Source organism: Mustelus asterias, chromosome 1 (genome assembly GCF_964213995.1).
Source record: "Mustelus asterias chromosome 1, sMusAst1.hap1.1, whole genome shotgun sequence".
Classification (NCBI taxonomy): domain Eukaryota; kingdom Metazoa; phylum Chordata; class Chondrichthyes; order Carcharhiniformes; family Triakidae; genus Mustelus; species Mustelus asterias.
The window spans coordinates 80,409,529-80,431,455 of record NC_135801.1 but is presented as its reverse complement, the minus strand read 5'-3'; the positions used below and the strand labels follow the sequence as shown (position 1 = coordinate 80,431,455).

Below are 21,927 nucleotides of genomic sequence, written 5' to 3'. Positions count from 1 at the left end.
CTATGTCATAAGGGGAACATGAAAATCCTAGAGCTGGTGCAGAGAAGATCCTTAGGCCTATCTCTGGGTGAGGGGTGATCAAAGGGTAGATAATCTGGGACTATTCAGACTCAAACATAGGTGACCAAGAAGGGACCTTCTAAAAGAATGGCATTAAATAATCCCAGAAAACGATTTCACGGTATGCCAGATACTGGAACAAGATGACATAGATAAAAATTATGAAAAGAACAATCTAGGATAGTTGCAATAGGAAGATGATCGATGCATTAATGATGTTCTGATCAGGTACTTGATAAATATAATAAACCTTAACCTTCAAACAGTCCTGAGGTTTTCATCTCCGCTATCCAGTTAACTGACATAATAGGAGAACCGAACTGAGATAGGACAGGTGGCCTCCTTCATCTATGTTTATCTTGTGCTAGAAAACTCGCTATTTATTCAGTTGTTTATTGGTGTAGTGGGTAGCTCTCTTTCAGCTAAACCAAATAAGTGACAGCAATTTGCTGACTTACTCCTCAGCCTTGACCAATCAGAGTCAAAATGCCTGGTTTATATTTCAAACAATGCTTGGCAGTTAACAGTCACTCACTCCGTGCATTCTCCATGGCAACGCCTCTATCAATTAGTCTTCTTGCCAATCAGTCAGCATTCTCTTTTCATTCAGTATACTTTGTTGTTTTCCCATTTATGAGTATTATTGCAAAGTGTTCTGTTTAATGCAAGACACACAGCTTCGACATGTCTCTGTTTTCAGCAATATTCGAGTTCTATTCTATCAAACGATAACCAATGTCTATCCCTCAACCACCATTACTGAAACAGATGATCTGGTCATTATCACGTTGCTGTTTGTAGGAGTTTGCTATGTGCAAATTAGCTGCTGTTTCTCCTAAATTATAACAGCAAATATACTTCTCAAATACTATAGTTGTAAAGTGTTCCGGGACATGCTGAGGTCTTGAAAAGAACTATATAAATGGAAGTCTTATTATATAGGGTCAGTGTACTGCTGGCTTTTACCTTTTTGAGGTGACAACCAACCCCTATTATCTTTCAAGCTGGTACCACATTCTCTTTAAAATAGCTTTTTAAGTTTATAAAAAGTGTTTGATGTGAAACCATGCTTGATGATAGTGATGTCATAACCAAGGTCAATGCTTGGTGTTATCCTCCAACTTGGATGAGTTGTGATAAGCCTATTGAGGATTGCTTCTGAAATCTATATTTCTTCTCTATATTCTCTGTCAAGCAGTCAGAGCTCCTTGCAAATTTTTTTTGGGATCTTTCCTAAAGCAATGTGCATTTCCCTGCACCTGCGCTACATTTAAAACTCAAACTTTGTCATTTGGATTTGTCTGCTTTGCACACCTCCCTTACTTTGGAGTGCTTTCCAGTGCTGTCTCTGCATTGTGTGGTTTTATATTCTCAGCTATACTCCATACTTGCAGCTCAGTTGCATGCCCTCTTGGACTCTATTTCTTTGTTACTGCTCCTTTAGTCTCTCTCTTTCCCCCATACATTGCATACCAGCTATCTCCAATCTGCTGATCCAATTCCTGACTTTGGAAGCGTGGATTTTTTTTAACCAGTTTTTGATGTTCTAAGAGTAAAGTACAGTTGCCAGCATGCAGAGCCATTGCCAACATTTAAGATCCAGAATGACATATTGACTCTTTAGTTCTCTCTAGTCACAATTCCACTCCTAGTCTCAGTAAATTGCATAAATTTCGAGCAATCTCAAAACAGGAAGTTGGCCCAAAATGTCTATACCAATGCCACCTCAACATCCATGCTGTCCACTAATCTCATATACCTCCTCTTTCTCCATGGAGGGTTTTTTATCAGAGGCTAAGTATTGAACTTAACTTTAGCTAATACAAAACCCCGCGACTGCAGTATCCTGGTGAAAGACGTTTCTTTATTGACCAACGCATGCTGGGAGAGAAGGGCTGGGCAATCCAACACTTCTCTGAAGTTACATCACAGTGGCAATATGATTATACAACTTCCAAAAGACATTTTACCTGCCTTCTGACTCATCATGAGCCAATCATCATTACTAAATGTCATATACCTTGGCCAATTACAGAGATTCTCTGACAGCATGGGAACAATAGGTTCTCGTGGTTTCTGCCTGACTTTCCCATGGCCACCTGTTCTGAACTCTTACCTGGTTTAATACTCTGCCTATTCATTCAGCTGTCTGGAACCACTAGCTTGTCCTTGCTCACTGAGATGTCTGGTACCCATGCTGATAAGAGCTATGCTTCTATGTGTGTATTATTGTAAGGAATGTGGTTCATTTTACTGGCCTATTTCCCATGATGCCTTAGAACCCAGTGCCATTAGCCAAGATGTATGCCTGTTCAATAACACACTTTCAAAAATACATGTTTAAATTCTCTATGCAGATAGTACCTCTGTAAAATATATGTATAAAACAGTCTGTGATTCTAATCCTAAAATAATCCACTCTGTTCTAATAGTCTTTATTAGTATTTTAAATCGCAGAGTATTTTGAAGTCCTCAAACACTCCATATCCCATAATATCTTTCCTCTTCAAGCATTTATTTTCACTGGACATTTGCCATAATGCTTTCCATAGTGTAATATCACTTGCCTGAAAAATCTTCTAACCTTTCACTATACCTTATTGGTACTGATCTTGCGTTTTATGTTCCCTTATTACTGAATGATTGACAAGAAAAATATTTATCCCTTCAAACAATTTCACTTTTTTGGAAGGCATCTTTAAATAAGCTTTGAATAGCTGTTAAATCCTCCCTTAATTACATTTGATCTAATGAATGCTAGTTTTTAAAGTCTCTTACTGTAATTATATTACCTCATCTCTGACATCATCTGGCACTTTATCAATTACTCCAATATATTTTTCCATAATCATGGGCCCAAAACTGCAATACGCTGCAACTGCCCTACCCAGTGTCTTTGTCAAAATTCTTTGTAATTATTTTACTTTTGCATTTAAAGCCCCAAGCATCAGGGGCTAGGCCAAGACATCCCACTGAACTTGCACCCAGAGCGACATTACCTGGACATAAACCAATTATGTGGCTTGAATGATTGCAGAATATTAGGTGTGCCAACTAATCAGTCTCAATCTTATAGATTATCCATCGACCCTTTGCCCAAATAAATCTATGCCCACAAAACTGACCACTCCCCAACTCTGAGACGGATGTTCTCTATCTGTGCTTATTGGAGGATTGCTACCAGATTTTTGATGGCAATGGGAAAGAAAATCATTCTGCTGCTGTGTAATGCAGTGTTTAAAAAATGAAATTGATTCTTTTTAAAACATACCCAATTTGGTATTTCTTTGAATGTAATTTTATGGCACAGATATGTCATAATAAAAATGGAAAAGCTTCTCCAGTTGCACATTCCTAAATGTGCTGTGCTTGATGTGCATGGTTTAATTTTTTTTTTAAACTGATGCTTAAATTAGTGGAAACTTAAATTTTCATACTTGAAATATATAGTGTGGGTAAGGAATTTTCTGATGAGACTAGGAAAATTACTTGAACATTACTTAATATCATCAAAGTGGACACAACATGGGCTGCATTGTCAGATGTTAAATTAGGCTTGTGCCCAGAGGAAACTGCAGACCCTGCGATTCATTCCATTTAAGGGTTGAGACATTTTCCCTCAGATTTGCTTCGAAAAATCTGTCTGCCTGTTCCCTAATTTTGTGTTCTTCCACTCCATGGGTAACATTAACATACAAGTCATATTTCCAGCTTCTGTCCCCTTTTCCTAAATGTAGTATCACATTTACCTGTTAAATTATTTATCTGCTCACTCCACTAATCTATGCAAATCCTGCCATCTCCTGTATTCTTATGCCCAGTTTGCTGTATTTCTTAACATGGTATCATAAAGAAATTTTGACAAATCCCTCTGTGTTCATGTTATTTATGAATATATGGAAAACAAGGGATCTACCAACACAGCTTCTTGAGTGCCACAAGCTACATCTTGCAGTAGGTACAATCTAAAGGATGCATTGTAGCAAATAATCAGTCTCTTTGACAATGTTTACCTTTCCTCTACAAATCTAATCATGGATTTTAATAAAAATCAATGATAATAAATAGACATTCAATCCATTGAACCACCTCCATCTCGGATCCTAATTCTCTCAGTAATATTAAGCTGCATTTTGAACACATGTTTGCTTCTACTCCTACCTGCCAGATCATTCAAAATGAGATTTTACTATGAGATATTGATTTAAATTGTTCACCATGAGGATTGCTTATTTTTGCAGTACATTATAAACTTATTGCAAGCATGTGCTCAAGATTTATTTCATTATTCCCTATATTTTGGACTTTTAACTCTGTGGGGAGTGAAATAAAGGCACAATATGAAGGCTTCTTAATGAATTGTTTACTGCGGTTTTATTTTCTAATTGGTCTTTGTTAATGTACATATTCTTCTTTCTGTAGTTTTGGAGAATGGAGTTTCTGCAGGTTCCAGAAACCCCAGCTCCAGAGGAGACTATCAAACTTCCAGAAAACATTCATGAGTCTTCTGCTGATGCACAAATAGGTGAGAGCACTGTGTGGTACAGAACTATCGGGATGATTTGCTTCGATATTTTACTCGAGGAATGGAATGAAACATTGCTAAGAATCCTGGCTGCATTTTTCATTGGTTTACTTTAGACTTTTTGAACTGAGACAGAAATTACGGATTAGTTACTGAAGAATGATGCATGTATTCTTCCTGGTTTATTCAATATCCACAGTTAACCAGGGATTATACAGGGGTGATTTTTTAAAAATCACCATCATGCAACTGTTTCGGTCATGTGACCTTCCCCAATTTCTCATCAATACTCCTATCTTCAGGAGCAATCTGAACTGCTGTAGGCCTGCATAAGAAAAGAGGATGACAGTGCAGACAAAGGTGGAAGATATGGTTAATGTCATTGACACGAACTTCCAGAAAGCTGGGCAAGAAATGTGTCAAACTGGGCCCTATGTCATAAAGAGTCTTTTAAGGAACAGTTGATAAGGCTGCAGGACAGGCATGTGCCTGTAAAAAGGAAGGATAGGAAAGGTAGGATTTGAGAGCAGTGGATAACCAGGGAAATTGAGGATCTGATTGAAAAGAAAAGAGAGGCGTACGTTAGGTCCAGGCAACTGAAAACAGATGGAGCTCTGGAGGAATACGGAGAGAGTAGGAAAGAACTCAAACGGGGAGTTAGAAGGGCAAAAAGAGGTCACGAAATGTTTTTGGCAGATAGGATTAAGCAAAATTCTAAGGCATTTTGTTCATATGTTAGGAACAAAAGAGTTGTCAGGGAAAAAGTCAGACCTCTCAGGGACAAAGATGGGGAATTATGCTTAGAATCCAAGGGAATAGGGGAGATCCTAAATGAATACTTTGCATCGGTATTCACAAAGGAGAGGGACTTGTTGACTGGGAGTATCTCAGAGGGAGGTGTTGACCCGTTAGAGAGAATCTCCATTACAAGGGAGGAAGTGTTAGGTTTTTTAGGGAACATTAAAACTGACATCCCCAGGGCCTGATGGTATCTATCCTAGACTGCTCAGGGAGACAAGAGATGTAATTGCTGGGCCTCTGACGGAAATCTTTGTCTCTTCATTGGACACAGGTGAGGTCCCTGAGAATTGGAGGATAGCGAATGTGGTACCATTATTTAAGAAGGGTAGCAGGGATAACCCGGATAATTATAGGCCAGTGAGCTTGACGTCCGTGGTAGGGAAGTTGTTGGAGAGGATTCTTAGAGACAGGATGTATGCGCATTTAGAACGGAACAATCTCATTAGTGACAGACAGCATGGTTTTGTAAGAGGGAGGTCGTGCCTTACAAATTTGGTGGAGTTTTTTGAGGAAGTGACAAAAACGGTTGACGAAGGAAGGGCCGTGGATGTCGTCTATATGGATTTCAGTAAGGCATTTGACAAAGTCCCTCATGGCAGGTTGGTTAAGAAAGTTAAGGCTCATGGGATACAAGAAGAGGTGGCTCGATGGGTAGAAAACTGGCTTGGCCACAGGAGACAGAGGGTAGCAGTCAAAGGGTCTTTTTCCGGCTGGAGGTCTGTGACCAGTGGTGTTCCGCAGGGCTCTGTACTGGGACCACTGCTATTTGTGATATATATAAATGATTTGGAAGAAGCTGGACTTGCGGATAGCGATGAACATTGTCGGACAATACAGCAGGATATAGATAGGCTGGAAAATTGGGCGGAGAAATGGCAGATGGAATTTAATCCAGATAAATGCCAAGTGATGCATTTTGGAAGAACTAATGTAGGGGGGAGTTATACAATAAATGGCAGAGCCATCAAGAGTATAGAAACACAGAGGGACCTAGGTGTGCAAGTCCACAAATCCTTGAAGGTGGCAGCACAGGTGGAGAAGGTGGTGAAGAAGGCATATGGTATGCTTGCCTTTATAGGATGGGGTATAGAGTATAAAAGCTGGAGTCTGATGTTGCAGCTGTATAGAACGCTGGTTAGGCCATATTTGGAGTACTGCGTCCAGTTCTGGTCACCGCACTACCAGAAGGATGTGGAGGCTTTAGAGAGAGTTGCAGAGAAAGTTTACCAGGATGTTGCCTGGTATGGAGGGTCTTAGCTATGAGGAGAGATTGGGTAAACTGAGCTTGTTCTCCCCAGAAAGACGGAGAATGAGGGGAGACCTAATAGAGGTGTACAAAATTATGAAGGGTATAGATAGGGTGAACAGTGGGAAGCTTTTTCCCAGGTCGGAGGTGACGATCACGAGGGGTCACGGGCTCAAGGTGAGAGGGGCAAGGTATAACTCAGATATCAGAGGGATGTTTTTTACACAAAGTGGTGGGGGCCTGGAATGCGCTGCCAAGTAGGGTGGTGGAGGCAGACACGCTGGCATCGTTTAAGACTTACCTGGATAGTCACATGAGCAGTCTGGGAATGGAGGGATACAAACGAATGGTCTAGTTGGACCAATGAGCGGCACAGGCTTGGAGGGCCGAAGGGCCTGTTTCCTGTGCTGTACTGTTCTTTGTTCTTTGAGTGATGATCATCAGTTAACTGAAAGACGGGCAATAAAGGATTCTGGAAAATGGTAGTTTCCAAACTTGTAAGCGTTGCAGAGTGACCTCCATTTATGTTACATTTTATTGCAACATATAAACCAGATTGGTTTTGGTCTGGTCTTGAGTGCAGATCAAGGATATCTTTCAAAAAAGACTCAGGCAAAATACTCCGAAGCTGGCTTTTTGACAGCAGAACAGGAGCAATTGAAGTGACATCTTAGGAGAGAAAGCTGTAAAAACATCTTAGGAATGGAGTGGGGATCTGGTGGCCGGTTAACTATTCAAAAGAGAAGAGGAACAGCAAGGATAGGTATTCAATATGAAACTAATGGATTCTTAAGTTCAAACAAAGAAATCCTCAGTGTCTGTTTACCTACTGACAGCCAAACTCCGGTGAAGCAGTGATATTGATGATAATGCATAAGAGGAGAGGTCGTCATGGACAGGTGTGAACAGTTTAAGCACTCAACGTGAGAGGATAAAACTCAAAAGTTGATTCTAGGTGTAAAGTTTTTGAAAACCTGAACAATAGTTTGTGCTATTAAAGTTTAAATACGCAGTGACTTGTTAATCTCTGAAATTTACATCTAAACTGGTGCAGACTTAAAGCAGGGTGTGTCGCCGTACCCAGAAGCACTATAAGTAGATTGATACTAGTGCTGTCCACTCAGACCTATCTAATGGAGATAAGATCCTTTATGTTCTGCTAATTATTCTCTCAATCTGTCCTCCCAGCTTCAAAGATCCATACCCATGAACCCACAACTCCGCTGTCCCTGCACACTCTTTAGGACAGTCATTTTCATCTATATTCTCTCTCCTTATCTCTTCTGCCAAAGTTTTGTCTGAGATGAGTAGTGCTTGGCTGCTGTGCCTAATTTGTTGATTGAACTGTAAAAATTTGTGCACTTAAATGCGACACATTTTAAAGCAGAGTGTAACTACAATGTGCTCAAAAATCCTCCACTGTTTCAGAATGCTTCCAATGTACCTGCTAAAAACTATTTATGACAAACTTTCCTGGATAACCTTGTGGAGGCAGATTCCCTGCAACAAGGTGTTCCCACAAACTCAGCCCTTAAAGGGGCCTGGCATACAGTTAGCTTAGGCATGTCTACCAGGTGCAAGCTATCTCTGAAAAGCGTGTGAGAACCACCTATGGTCCAGGCTATGACTTTGTTCATAACTCTCAGTAATCTGCCAGGTTTGCCCATTGTTCCTGATGTCTGGTTTTGACTTATGGTGGCTGCCCTAGATCTAAGTGCAAATGCTCATCATTTGCAAATAATTGAGGGAGTTTCTGCCTGACCCTGGAAAGCTCACCAGTGTCTGTGGTTGATGGTCCCAGTAGGTTATCCCATCATAAGTTCGCCAGCCTGTGAATTCTCGGGGCCAATGCAGTTAATACTGAGCTAATGGCAAAAAAATATTGAAATCCTAATGAAGTGTTAATAAAATTCATGTATGTATTTGTATGTTTGATTGTAAGAACTCCGAGGAAGAACTTGGACTTTTCTGTTAATGGTGCAAGATGAATAAAAATTTCTACGTAGTGCATTTTTATGGATTGGTTGGAAACATTGGTCCAGGCTTTCAGGACTTGAACAGGACATCTTCAAACTTGAATACTTTCAAAACTTTTACACGGAATGCACTGTCTTTATATTTGAGTAATTCTTCAGTAAAACCCTTAACTTCCCATTTGGTCTCATTTCATCATCTGGCAAAAATCTCCATTCAATTACATAATGCTGAGTTGCACAATGGTATTTTATAATTACGAAAGATTGTTTGTGGTCAAAGCTGTGCACCTCAACATTCTAGCTTCCTTCTTTTGGCTGTTGATAAAATCAAAGCCCCTTGTTGATTAAAACTGCTCTAAATGTATTTGAGAAATGCAATATCATGTTGATTGGAATTGTAGTTTGGAAGTAACAAAATAAATTGCAGCTATTGTCTAATTACGTATACCAATCCCGTAGAGGATTTTGGATTTTGTTTTTTTCGTGTTGCTGTAATTGTATGGCTATTGGATATTTAATTTATATTTGTAATTTAGATGGAGATGCCCAGGATGAGGAAAGCAGTGATTCAGACCTCGAGGATCAGAGCAGCATCCAGGATCCAAAACCCAAGCAAGCTTTATCTGCCACTGCAACAAATAAAGCAAAAGGCATGTCGGGGCGAGCAGCATGGTTTGTTGATGGGGATGAATCCAAACGCTGGGCAGATCAACTCAGCTTGGATGAGAAGGATGGGTTTGTTTTTGTAAATTACTCCGAAGGCCAGCCTAAACTGCACTCTCAAACTCAACTGCAGCCTCAAGTTCAAAGTCATATTCAACTTCACCATCACCAACTGCATCAACAGTCAATGCAGAATGAAATAAAACGCCATAACCAGCTAAGACAAGGTAACTATTTTCACAATGTGTTCCACTTAGAAGCTTAGTTCAGTAACTGTTAGTCATAATTTTTGCTTTATTTTATGACCTGTTCCACTGAGGATAGGATTTATTGAAGGGGTATCTTAATTCAATCTCTAAATATTAAATATAAGTATAAATGATCTTTAACATATCCAAAATTAATTGATAAACTTTTGCTTCGACATTTAAATCAATTAGTTTAGATGCATGCTTTTCTTATTTTCCTCAGCAAAAGTCTGTCAAGGCTCAACAGCTGGTGTAGGAGGGAGGGTTTCAGATATCTGGACCATTGGGGTCTCTTCTGGGGCAGATGAGACCTGTACAAGAAGGACGGGTTGCATCTAACTGGAAGGGCACAAATATTCTGGCCGGGAGGTTTGCTAGTGTCACACAGGAGAATTTAAACTAATTTGGCAGGGAGGTGGGAACCAAAGCAAAGGTGAATTAGCTGAAGAGGAACCAGGGAGTAGGGCCAGTAATACTCAGAGAAACAGCAGGCAGGATGGGATTGCTAATCAGAGAGGGTGTGGTGGACTGAAGTGCATTTGTTTCAATGCAAGAAGTGTAACAGGTAAGGCAGATGAACTTAGAGCTTGGATTAATATTAGGAACTACGATGTTGTTGCCATTACAGAGACTTGGTTAAGGGAAGGACAGGATTGGCAGCTTAACATTCCAGGATACAGATGTTTCAGGCGGGATAGAGGGGGATGTAAAAGGGGTGGGGGAGTTGCACTACTGGTTAAGGAGAATATCACAGCTGTACTCCGGGAGGACACCACGGAGGGCTCATACAGCGAGGCAATATGGGTAGAGCTCAGGAATAGGAAAGGTGTAATCACAATGTTGGGGGTTTACTATAGGCCACCCAACTGCCAGCGGGAGATTGAGGAACAGATATGTAGGCGGATTTTAATTTTCCCTATATTGACTGGGACTCATTTAGTGCTAGGGGCGTGGATGGGGCAGAGTTTGGAAGGAACATCCAGGAGGGCTTCCTGAAACAGTATGTAGATAGTCCCACTCGGGAAGGACCTGGTATTGGGGAATGAGCCCAGCCAGGTGGTCGATGTTTCAGTAGGGGAGCAGTGACCACAATTCAGTAAGCTTTAAGGTATTGATGGATAAAGATAAGTGTAGTCCTCAAGTTAAGGTGCTAAATTGGGGGAAGGCTAATTACAACATTAGGCAGGAACTGAAGAATGTAGATTGGGGGCAGATGTTTGAGGGCAAATCAACATCTGGCATGTGGGAGGCTTTCAAGTGTAAGTTGATAGGGATTCAGGACCGGCACATTAAGGATAAGTATGGCAAGTTTTGGGAATCTTGGATAACGAGAGATATTGTGAGCCTAGTCAAGGAGAAAAAGGAAGCATTTGTCAAAGCGAGGAGACTGGGGACACACAAAGCAAGTGTGGAATACAAGAAAAGTAGAAAGAAACTTAAGCAAAGAGTAAGAAGGGCTAAAAGGGGTCATGAAAAAGCATTGGCCAGCAAGATTAAGGAGAATCCCAAGGTTTTTATACACATATAAAGAGCAAGACGTAGCCAGGGAGAGGTTTGGCCCACTCGAGGACAAGGGAGGGAATCTATGCGTGGAGCCAGAGGAAATGGGCGAGTATTAAATGATTACTTTGCGTAGATATTCAGCAAAGAGAAGGACTTGGTGGATGATGAGTCTGGGAAAGGATGTGTAGATAGTTTGAGTCATGTTGAGATCAAAAAGGAGGCAGTATTGGGGTTCTTGAGAAACATTAAGGTAGACAAGTCCCCAGGGCCTGATGGGATACACCCCAGAATACTGAGAGAGGCAAGGGAGGAAATTGCTGGGGCCTTGAGAGAAATCTTTGTATCCTCACTGGCTACAGGGGAGGTCCCAGAGGATTGGAGAACAGCCATTGTTGTTCCTTTGTTTAAGAAGGGTAGCAAGAATAATCCAGGTAATTACAGGCCGGTGAGCCTTATATCAGTGGTAGGGAAATTATTGGAGAGGATTCTTCGAGGCAGGCTTTATTCCCACTTGGAAATAAGTGGACATATTAGTGAGAGGCAACATGGTTTTGTGAAAGGGAGGTCGTGTCTCACAAACTTGATCGAGTTTTTCGAGGAAGTGACGAAGATGATTGATGAGGGTAGAGCAGCGGATGTTGTCTACATGGACTTCAGTAAGGCCTTTGACAAGGTCCCTCATGGCAGACTGGTGCAGAAGATGAAGTCGCATGGAATCAGAGGTGAGCTGGCAAGGTGGATACAAAACTGGCTCGGTCAAAGAAGACAGAGGGTAGCAGTGGAAGGGTGCGTTTCTGAATGGAGGGCTGTGACAAGTGGTGTTCCTCAGGGATCAGTGCTGTTTGTAATATATATATATTGGAGGAAAATGTAACTGGATTGATTAGTAAGTTTGCGGACGACACAAAGGTTAATGGATTTGCGGATAGCGATGAGGACCATCAGAGGATACAGATCAGTTGGAGACTTGGGCGGAGAGATGGCAGATGGAGTTTAATCCGGACAAATGTAAGGTAATGCATTTTGGAAGGTCTAATACAGATAGGAAATATACAGTAAATGGCAGAACCCTTAGGAGTATTGATAGGCAAAGGGATCTGGGTGTACAGGTACACAGGTCACTGAAAGTGGCAATGCAGGTGGAGAAGGTAGTCAAGCAGGCATATGGCATGCTTGCCTTCATCGGCCAGGGTATTGAGTTTAAAAATTGGCAAATCATGTTGCAGCTTTATAGAACCTTAGTTAGGCCACACTTGGAATATAGTGTTCAATTCTGGTCGCCACACTACCAGAAGGATGTGGAGGCTTTGGAGAGGGTACAGAAAAGAGTTACCAGGATATTGCCTGGTATGGAGGGCATTAGCTATGAGGAGAGGTTGGAGAAACTTGGTTTGTTCTCACTGGAGCGATGGAGGTTGAGGGGAGACCTGATAGAAGTCTACAAGATTATGAGGCATGGACAGAGTGGATAGACAGAAGCTTTTTCCCAGGGTGGAAGAGTCAATTACTAGGGGGCATAGGTTTAAGGTGCGAGGGGCAAGGTTTAAAGGAGATGTATGAGGCAGATTTTTTACACAGAGAGTAGTGGGTGCCTGGAACTCGTTGCTGGGGGAGGTAGTGGAAGCGGATACGGTAGTGACTTTTAAAGAGCGTCTTGACAAGTACGTCAAGGATAACCCGGGTAATTATAGGCCGGTGAGCTTGACGTCCGTGGTGGGGAAGTTGTTGGAGAAGATTCTTAAAGATAGGATGTATGCGCATTTAGAAAGGAATAAACTCATTAACGATAGTCAACATGGTTTTGTGAGAGGGAGGTCATGCCTCACGAACCTGGTGGTGTTCTTTGAAGAAGTGACCAAAATGGTTGACGAAGGAAGGGCCGTGGATGTTGTCTATATGGACTTTAGTAAAGCGTTTGACAAAGTCCCTCATGGTAGGCTAGTGAAAAAGGTTGGATCCCATGGGATAAAGGGGGAGGTGGCTAGATGGGTGGAGAACTGGCTTGGTCATAGAAGACAGAGGGTGGTAGTGGAAGGGTCTTTTTCCGGCTGGAGGCCTGTGACTAGTGGTGTTCCGCAGGGCTCTGTATTGGGACCTCTGCTGTTTGTGATTTATATAAATGATCTGGAAGAAGGAGTAACTGGGGTGATCAGTAAGTTTGCGGACGACACAAAACTGGCAGGACTTGCAGATAGTGAGGAACATTGTCAGAGGCTACAGAAGGATATAGATAGGCTGGAAATTTGGGCAAGGAAATGGCAGATGGAGTTCAATCCTGATAAATGCGAAGTGATGCATTTTGGTGGGAATAATGTAGGGAGGAGCTACACGATAAATGGAAGAACCATAAAGGGTGTAGAGACGCAGAGGGACCTGGGTGTGCAAGTCCACAGATCTTTGAAGGTGACGTCACAGGTGGAGAAGGTGGTGAAGAAGGCATATGGCATGCTTGCCTTTATAGGACGGGGCATAGAGTATAAAAGTTGGGGTCTGATGTTGCAGATGTATAGAACGTTGGTTCGGCCGCATTTGGAATACTGCGTCCAGTTCTGGTCGCCACACTACCAGAAGGACGTGGAGGCTTTGGAGAGAGTACAGAGGAGGTTTACCAGGATGTTGCCTGGTATGGAGGGGCTTGGTTATGAGGAGAGATTGGGGAAACTGGGGTTGTTCTCCTTGGAAAGACGGAGGATGAGGGGAGACTTAATAGAGGTGTATAAAATTATGAAAGGCATAGATAGGGTGAACGGTGGGAAGCTTTTCCCCGGGTCGGTGGTGACGTTCACGAGGGGTCATAGGTTCAAGGTGAAGGGGGGGAGGTTTAACACAGATATCAGAAGGACATATTTCACACAGAGGGTCGTGGGGGCCTGGAATGTGTTGCCGGGCAAGGTGGTGGAGGCGGACACACTGGGAACGTTTAAGACTTATCTAGACAGCTATATGAACGGAGTGGGAATGGAGGGATACAAAAGAGTGATCTAGTTTGGACCAGGGAGCGGCGCGGGCTAATTGTTCCTGGTTTCTCGTTTCAAGGCTTCATTCTACGATCATCTTGCTGGTGCCAGTACAGAGTGAGACTGCGGATAGTTGGGAACCTGTCTCGGGGGCAGGGGATTCATATGGTGTTCGTGGAAGTGGAAATGACTAGGGTTGGGAAGCATTTTCCGATCGGGGCCATTGTGATCTCCAGGACTCGTTTCGATCGCCTCAGGGGGTCGGAGAGGAATTTCCCAGATTTTTTTTTCCCCATATTGGCCCTGGGGTTTTTCACTCTGGGTTTTCGCCTCTCCCTGGAGATCACATGGTCTGGAATGGGGGGGTGGGGGTAAGTTAATAGGTTGTAATGAACAAAGCATCGTAGCTGTGAGGGACAGCTCGGTGGATAGGATATTGGTATGTAGATAGGCTGGAAAAATGGGCGGGGATCCTGGATTCAGGATTCAATCCTGGACCGGGGAGCGGCGCGGGCTTGGGGGGCCGAAGGGCCTGTTCCTGTGCTGTATTGTTCTTTGTTCTTTGTACGTGAATAGGATGGGAATAGAGGGATATGGTCACCGGAAGGGTAGGGGGTTTTAGTTAAGTTGGGCAGCATGGTCGGTGCAGCCTTGGAGGGCCGAAGGGCCTGTTCCTGTGCTGTAATTTTCTTTGTTCTTTGCTACAAGAGGGCTTCAAGTTTTCCTTTGGTTATGATTATGGGTTAATAAATGTCAATGTTATTTTATTCTTTCCCTTTGAGTCATTTGACCAAAATGAAATTGTGTCACAAATGTATTTTGTTGTTGTATTTAATATATTAATATAGCAGGGTGAAAACATTGTGTTTTTGAAGAGTACAAATACTTTATAGTTTTTTAATCCAGAAGCCAGGACTAATGTTTTATAAATTCAAATCCCACCATGGCAGCTGCTAGAATTTAAACTCAATTAATATATCTGGAATAATAAAGCTGGTTTCAGGAATGGGTACCATGAAACTACCAATTGTCATAAACACCCATCTGATTTACTAATGTCCTTTACGGAAGGACTGGAGCAGTCTGGCCTACATGTGACTGCAGACCCACATAATGTGGTTGACTCTTAACTGCTTTTTGAAATAACCTGGCAAGCCACTCAGTTGTATCAAACTGTTGCAAAAAAGTTAAAAAGGAATAGAACTGGCATTGACCTCAGAACCAGAAGCAACTGCAAAGTATTCCTCATTAACATCTGGAGACTTGTACCAAAGTTAGGAGAAATGAACTACAGACTAGTCAAGCAACAGCCTAACATGGTCATAATTATCAAATCATATCTTAGCCATTGTGCCGCCCTATTGGTTGTGTGATTAACACTGCTGCCTCAGTGTCAGGGACCTGGGTTCAATTCTAGCCTTGGGTGACTGTGTGGAGTTTGCACGTTCTTCCTGTGTTTGCATGGGCTTCCTCCAGATGCTCCAGTTTCCTCCCACAGGAGGATGTGTACATTAGATGGATTATCCATGGTAAATGTGTGGGGTTATGGGGATAGGGCAGGGGAGCGGGCCTGGGTAAGATACACTGTCAGAGAGCCCATGCAGACTCAATAGGCAAAATGGCCGCCTCCTGCACTGTAGGGATTCTATGAGTATCCCAGACTCCCCTCTCTCCATCCCTGGTTATGTCCTGCCTCAAAGGTGGTGGTATACAGTGGTTTATGGACAGGACTGACCCTGGGAGTCCTCAACATTACATTTGGACCCCATGATGTCTCATAGCATCAAATCAAACATGGACAAGGAAACCTCCTGTTAATTATCATCGATTGCCCTTTCCCACCTGATGGATCAGTATTATAGAACATAGAACATTACAGCGCAGGACAGGCCCTTCGGCCCTCGATGTTGCGCCGACCTGTGAAACCAATCTAAAGCCCATCTAACCTACACTATTCCAATATCATCCATATGTTTATCCAATGACCATTTAAATGCCCTTAATGTTGGCGAGTTCACTACTGCTGCAGACAGGGCATTCCACCCCCTTACTACTCTCTGAGTGAAGAACCTACCTCTGACGTCTGTCCTATATCTATCACCCCTCAATTTGAAGCTATGTCCCCTTGTGCTAGCTATCACCATCCGAGGAAAAAGGCTCTCACTATCCACCCTATCTAATCCTCTGATCATCTTGTATGCCTCTATTAAGTCACCTCTTGACCTCTCTAACAAAAACAACCTCAAGTCCCTCAGCCTTTCCTCATAAGACCTTCCCACCATACCAGGCAACATCCTAGTAAATCTCCTTTCCAATGCTTCCACATCCTTCCTATAATGCGGTGACCAGAACTGCACGCAATACTCTGTGTGGCCGCACCAGAGTTTTGTACAGCTGCAACATGACCTCCTGGCTCCGAAACTCAATCCCTCTACCAATAAAAGCTAACATTCCGTACGCCTTCTTAACAACCCAATCAACCTGGGCGGCAACTGTCAGGGATCTATGCACATGGGCACGGAGATCTCTCCGTTCAGCCACACTACCAAGTATCTTACCATTAGCCCAGTACTCTGTAATCCTGTTACTCCTTCCAAAGTGAATCACCTCACACTTTTCTGCATTGAACTCCATTTGCCACCTCTCAGCCCAGCACTGCAGCTTATCTATGTCCCGCTGTAACCTGAAACAACCTTCTGCACTTTAGTGTCATCCGCAAATTTACTAACCCAACCTTCTACGCCCTCATCCAGGTCATTTATAAAAATGACAAACAGCAGGGGCTCCAAAACAGATCCTTGTGGTACACCACTAGTAACTGAACTCCAGGATGAACATTTCCCATCAACCACCACCCTCTGCCTTCTTGCAGCTAGCCAATTCCTGATCCAAACCGCTAAATCACCCTCAATCCCATGCCTCTGTATCTTCTGCAATAGCTTACCGTGGGGAACCTTGTCAAACGCTTTACTGAAATCCATATACACCACATCAACTGCTTTACCCTCATCCACCTCTTTGGTCACCTTCTCAAAGAACTCAATAAGGTTTGTGAGGCACGACCTACCCTTTACAAAATTGTGTTGACTATCCCTAATCAAATGATTCCTTTCTAGATGATTATAAATCCTATCTCTTATAATCCTTTCCAAAACTTTGCCCACAACAGACGTAAGGCTCACTGGTCTCTAATTACCAGGGTTGTCTCGACTTCCCTTCTTGAACAAGGGGACAACATTTGCTATCCTCCAGTCTTCTGGCACTATTCCTGTAGACAATGACGACCTAAAGATCAAAGCCAAAGGCTCTGCAATCTCCTCCCTAGCCTCCCAAAGAATCCTAGGATAAATCCAATCCGGCCCAGGGGAGTTATCTATTTTCACACTTTCCAGAATTGCCAACACCTCCTTATGAACCTCAATCCCGTCTAGTCCAATAGCCTGTATCTCAGTATTCTCCTCGACAACATTGTCTTTTTCCTGCGTGAATACTGATGAAAAATATTCATTTAGCTCCTCTCCTATCTCTTCGGGCTCCACGCACAACTTCCCACTACTGTCCTTGACTGGCCCTAATCTTACGCTAGTCATTCTTTTATTCCTGACATACCTATAGAAAGCTTTAGGGTTTTTCTTGATCCTACCTGCCAAAGACTTCTCATGTCCCCTCCTGGCTTTCCTTAACTCTCTCTTTTGGTCCTTCCTGGCTAACTTGTAACTCTCAAGCGCCCTAACTGAGCCTTCACGACTCATCTTTACATAAGTCTCCTTCTTCCTCTTCTCAAGAGATTCAACTTCTTTAGTAAACCATGGTTCCCTCGCTCGACCATTTCCTCCCTGCCTGACAGGTACATACTTATCAAGGACACCCAGTGGCTGTTCCTTGAACAAGCTCCACATTTCAATTGTGTCCATCCCCTGCAGTTTCCTTCCCCAACCTATACATCCTAAATTTCGCCTAATCGCATCATATTTTCCTTTCCCCCAGCTATAACTCTTGCCCTTCGGTATATACCTATTCCTTTCCATTGCTAAAGTAAACGTAACCGAATTGTGGTCACTATCACCAAAGTGCTCCCCTACCTCCAAATTTAACACCTGGTCTGGTTCATTACCCAGTACCAAATCCAATGTGGCCTCGCCTCTTGTTGGCCTATCTACATACTGTGTCAGGAAACCCTCCTGCACACATTGGACAAAAACTGACCCCTCTAAAGTACTCGAACTATAGCTTTTCCAGTCAATATTTGTAAAGTTAAAGTCCCCCATAACAACTACCCTGTTACTTTCGCTCCTATCCAGAATCATCTTTGCAATCCTTTCCTCTACATCTCTGGAACTTTTCGGAGGCCTATAGAAAACTCCCAACAGGGTGACCTCTCCTTTCCTGTTTCTAACCTCAGCCCATACTACCTCAGTAGACGAGTCCTCATCAAACGTCCTTTCTGCCACCGTAATACTGTCCTTGACTAACAATGCCACACCTCCACCTCTTCTACCACCTTCCCTGCTCTTACTGAAACATCTAAACCCCGGAACCTGCAACAACCATTTCTGTCCCTGCTCTATCCATGTCTCCGAGATGGCCACGACATCGAAGTCCCAGGTACCAACCCATGCTGCAAGTTCACCCACCTTATTCCGGACCTGTATCCCATGGCTTACTCCTGTTAAGTCGTCACCCCCAGCAGTATCCAAAATGGAATACTTGTTATACAGAGGAACAGGGGATCCAGGGCATCGCTGATCTGACTGCTTCTTACCCCTTGTAGCCATCACCCACGTATCATAATTTCTAGGAGTAGCTACCTCCCTGTAGCTTCTATCTATAGCTGCCTCTGCCTCCCGAATGATCCTGAGTTCATCCAGCTCCAGATCCCTAACACGGTCTTCAAGGAGCTGGAATTGGGTGCACTTCCTGCAGGTGTACTCAGCCGGGACACTGGTGTCCCTCACCTCAAACATCCCACAGGAAAAGCATTGCACTGCCTGCACTGACATCCCTGCTACTTCCCTGACTAAGAAATGAAAGAGAGAGAAAAAAAATAGCTTACCTGCTCTCACTCCGAGTCTTTTTTTTAGGTTAGAGGAGGGGGAGGGTGGGGGACTCTACCCATGTAGATTCTCTGGTTACCTCCCCGTTCAAATTTATTGGGAAGAAAAAAAAAACCTTCCCAGGCCTCCCCGCGCCTACTTCCGGTTTCCCATTTAACTGAGAAAAAAAACTCCGCCATAAAGTAAGATTTTTAAAAATCACTCTTACCCTCAGCCACTACTGACACGAATCGCTCCCTCTCTACTTTGCTCCGGTGGAACAATTCCTCCAAGTTGAACATCACTTGAAAGAAGCACTGAGGGTAGCAAAGGCACAGAATGTACTCTGGGTGGGGGACTTCAATGCCACCAAGAATGACTCAGTAGCACTACTACTGACCGAGCGAGAACATTACAAACCTTAAATAAACTGTGGAGGGAGTGTTTACATTCTAGTTGGAGGCTGCTTAGTGCATATGTCTATTTTTTGTGGATTTCCCTACAAGTTAGGGATAGCCCTAGTTTGTCAGCAGATTCATATTACAAAATTACATGATTTTGCAGCCTGCAACGGCTGGATTTGGTACTGTTTTCTGGTTTGATTAAGGCTGCTATGCAAAGGGAGGAAAACGACTCTTGTTTAAGGAAAAGGTAAAGTCAGAAACTGGGGTAAAGGGTGCTTTGGAAGAAGTTAATCAAAGGCTGTGCAAAACTTTGACTGCAGATAGACATGAGCTGGGGATGAAGGGAATTCAACGGTGTACTGAACATCTGGGCAGTGGGCCAGAGATTGTGTTAATGAAACTGGGAGCTGGTAGAAGAAATTAAGAGACCGAATAAGGGGATGATATAGATATTACAGCAAGAAATTGAGGGATTTGGAATCCAGAGAGAGGCATTCTTGTGAAGAATATTGAGTTTCAACAGGAAAATGACGGACATTCCTGTACGATTTTTGAAATAACCTTGATGGAAAGTTAATAACTCTGGATGGTGCATCAATTGCACAAATGCATTCATTCTTTGTGTTCATTATTTCCTTTAGCAAGATAACATTTTTCCTCTTGCATCTACAAATTATAATCTTCAATTGGAGTTTATAAGATTAGTGTACAAGAAGGTTACCTTAATTTTAAAAGAACAAAGAACAGTACAGCACAGGAAACAGGCCCTTCGGCCCTCCAATAATAATATTAGTACTATTGTTGGAATCTATGGGCACAAGTTTCTTAGGTTGTGATTGTCTTGCATCTTTTCACATTGGGTTGAAGAGATTTGGGTTATTTATCAATATGACTGTGCCAGTCCTATTCAAAAGTGATGTCCTGATCTGAACTCCTGCAGTAGACCATCATAACATCAGGTTGTGTTTGCATCTGGATTTGCAATCTTCAAGTTTAACAAGTGAATGTTAAATGTGGAGCCCCGGTCCCACTCATTACTCATAAACATGAGGTATCCGGGCAATGAAGAGCACGATAAGTTCCAGGCTCAACCATTTCCAGCTGCTTCATCAGTGATGTTATGTCCATCATAACGTCAGACATGAAGATGTTGGCTGATAATTGAACAGTGTTCAGTACCATTTACACCTCCTCAGATACTGGAGTAGTGCATGCCTGAATGCAGCAAGACCTTGATAACATTCAGGCTTGGGCTAATTAGTAACATTCATGCTGCATTACTGCCTGGTAATGACCATCTTCAAGAGAGACCATCTCCCTTGAAGTTTGATGGCATTATCATCACTGAATCCCACTATCAACATCTTGGTGGTTACCGTTGACCAGAAACTGAGCTGGACCAGCTATATAAATACTGTGGCTGCAAGAGCAGGTCAAATGCTAAAAATTCTATAGTGAATGACTTACTTCATGACTCCCAAAAACCTGTCAACTATCTACAAGGCACAAATCAGGGATGTGATGGAATACTCTCCATCTGCCTGGAACATTGTTCCACAATTGCAGTTAATGATAGACCGGTTGCTGTCTTTGCTTCACTAAAATTTATCTGTCTCAGATTTAAAGGTATTGAGGAATATGGGCCAAAGGCAGATATATGGCATTAGGCCACAGAACAGCCATGATCTCATTAAATGGCAGAACAGGCTCGATAAGCTGAATGGCCTACTCCTGTTCCTATGTTCCTGTATGTACAACTCCAACAGCACTGAACAAGCTTGACACCATCCAGGACAAAGGATCCACTTGATCCACATCCACCCTGTTAAGTGTTCAATCCCTCCACCACCAGTGCACAATGCCAGCATTGTGCACCAGATGCAAGATTCGTTGGCAAGCAACTCAGCAAGCCTCCTTCAATAATACCTTCCAAATCTGTGACCTCTATCACTTAGACAAGGGCACAGAGGCCTGGATACACCATCACCTGCACGTTCTCCTCTGGGTCACACGCCATCCTGACTTAGAAATATGTCCCTATTTTTTCACTGCCTTTGAATCAAATCATGAACTTCCTAACAGCATTGAATGTGTTACCTGCACTATATGCCCTGCAACAGGTCAAGAAGACAGCTCTCCACCACTTTCTTGTGGGCAATTGGGGATGGACAGCAAATGCAACTCGTAGCAGTGACACCCATAAACCAGTAAAAACAAGAAAAATAATTTATTGCTTAAGTGATATTGAAGGAGGCGGTCATGCATATAACAGTACAGCAGGCATAGTGAAACTGCTTTTTATTTCATTTATGAGACCTAAGTATGAATCCAACCTTGTAAGAGTCAGTGGGTACATTTCAACAATAGAAAATTGCCCATAATTTGGTTCTGGATTCTCATTCTTAAATTGACAGTCCACAGCTATAATACATGTAACAAAATGCTGTTGCACTGGTGTTGCAGGAGTTATTCTCCTGAGATGTTAACAGGGTTCTGTAGAGGATTCTCTAC

The 21,927-nt window shown here is 42.8% G+C and overlaps 1 protein-coding gene across 6 annotated transcripts in view; it reads left to right on the top strand.

The window, feature by feature from the left end:
• wdfy3 (WD repeat and FYVE domain containing 3) overlaps positions 1 to 21,927 on the top strand; it is a 363,659-nt gene that overhangs the window by 329,245 nt on the left and 12,487 nt on the right. For all 6 annotated transcript variants that reach the window (XR_013498143.1, XM_078213959.1, XM_078213927.1 and 3 more), the window contains 2 exons: positions 4,483 to 4,585; positions 9,145 to 9,498. Coding sequence is in view for 5 of the 6 variants with exons in the window: in XM_078213959.1 (XP_078070085.1) it covers positions 4,483 to 4,585; positions 9,145 to 9,498 (457 nt within the window). In the remaining variant the exon portion in view is untranslated. The remainder of the gene's footprint in view (positions 1 to 4,482; positions 4,586 to 9,144; positions 9,499 to 21,927) is intronic.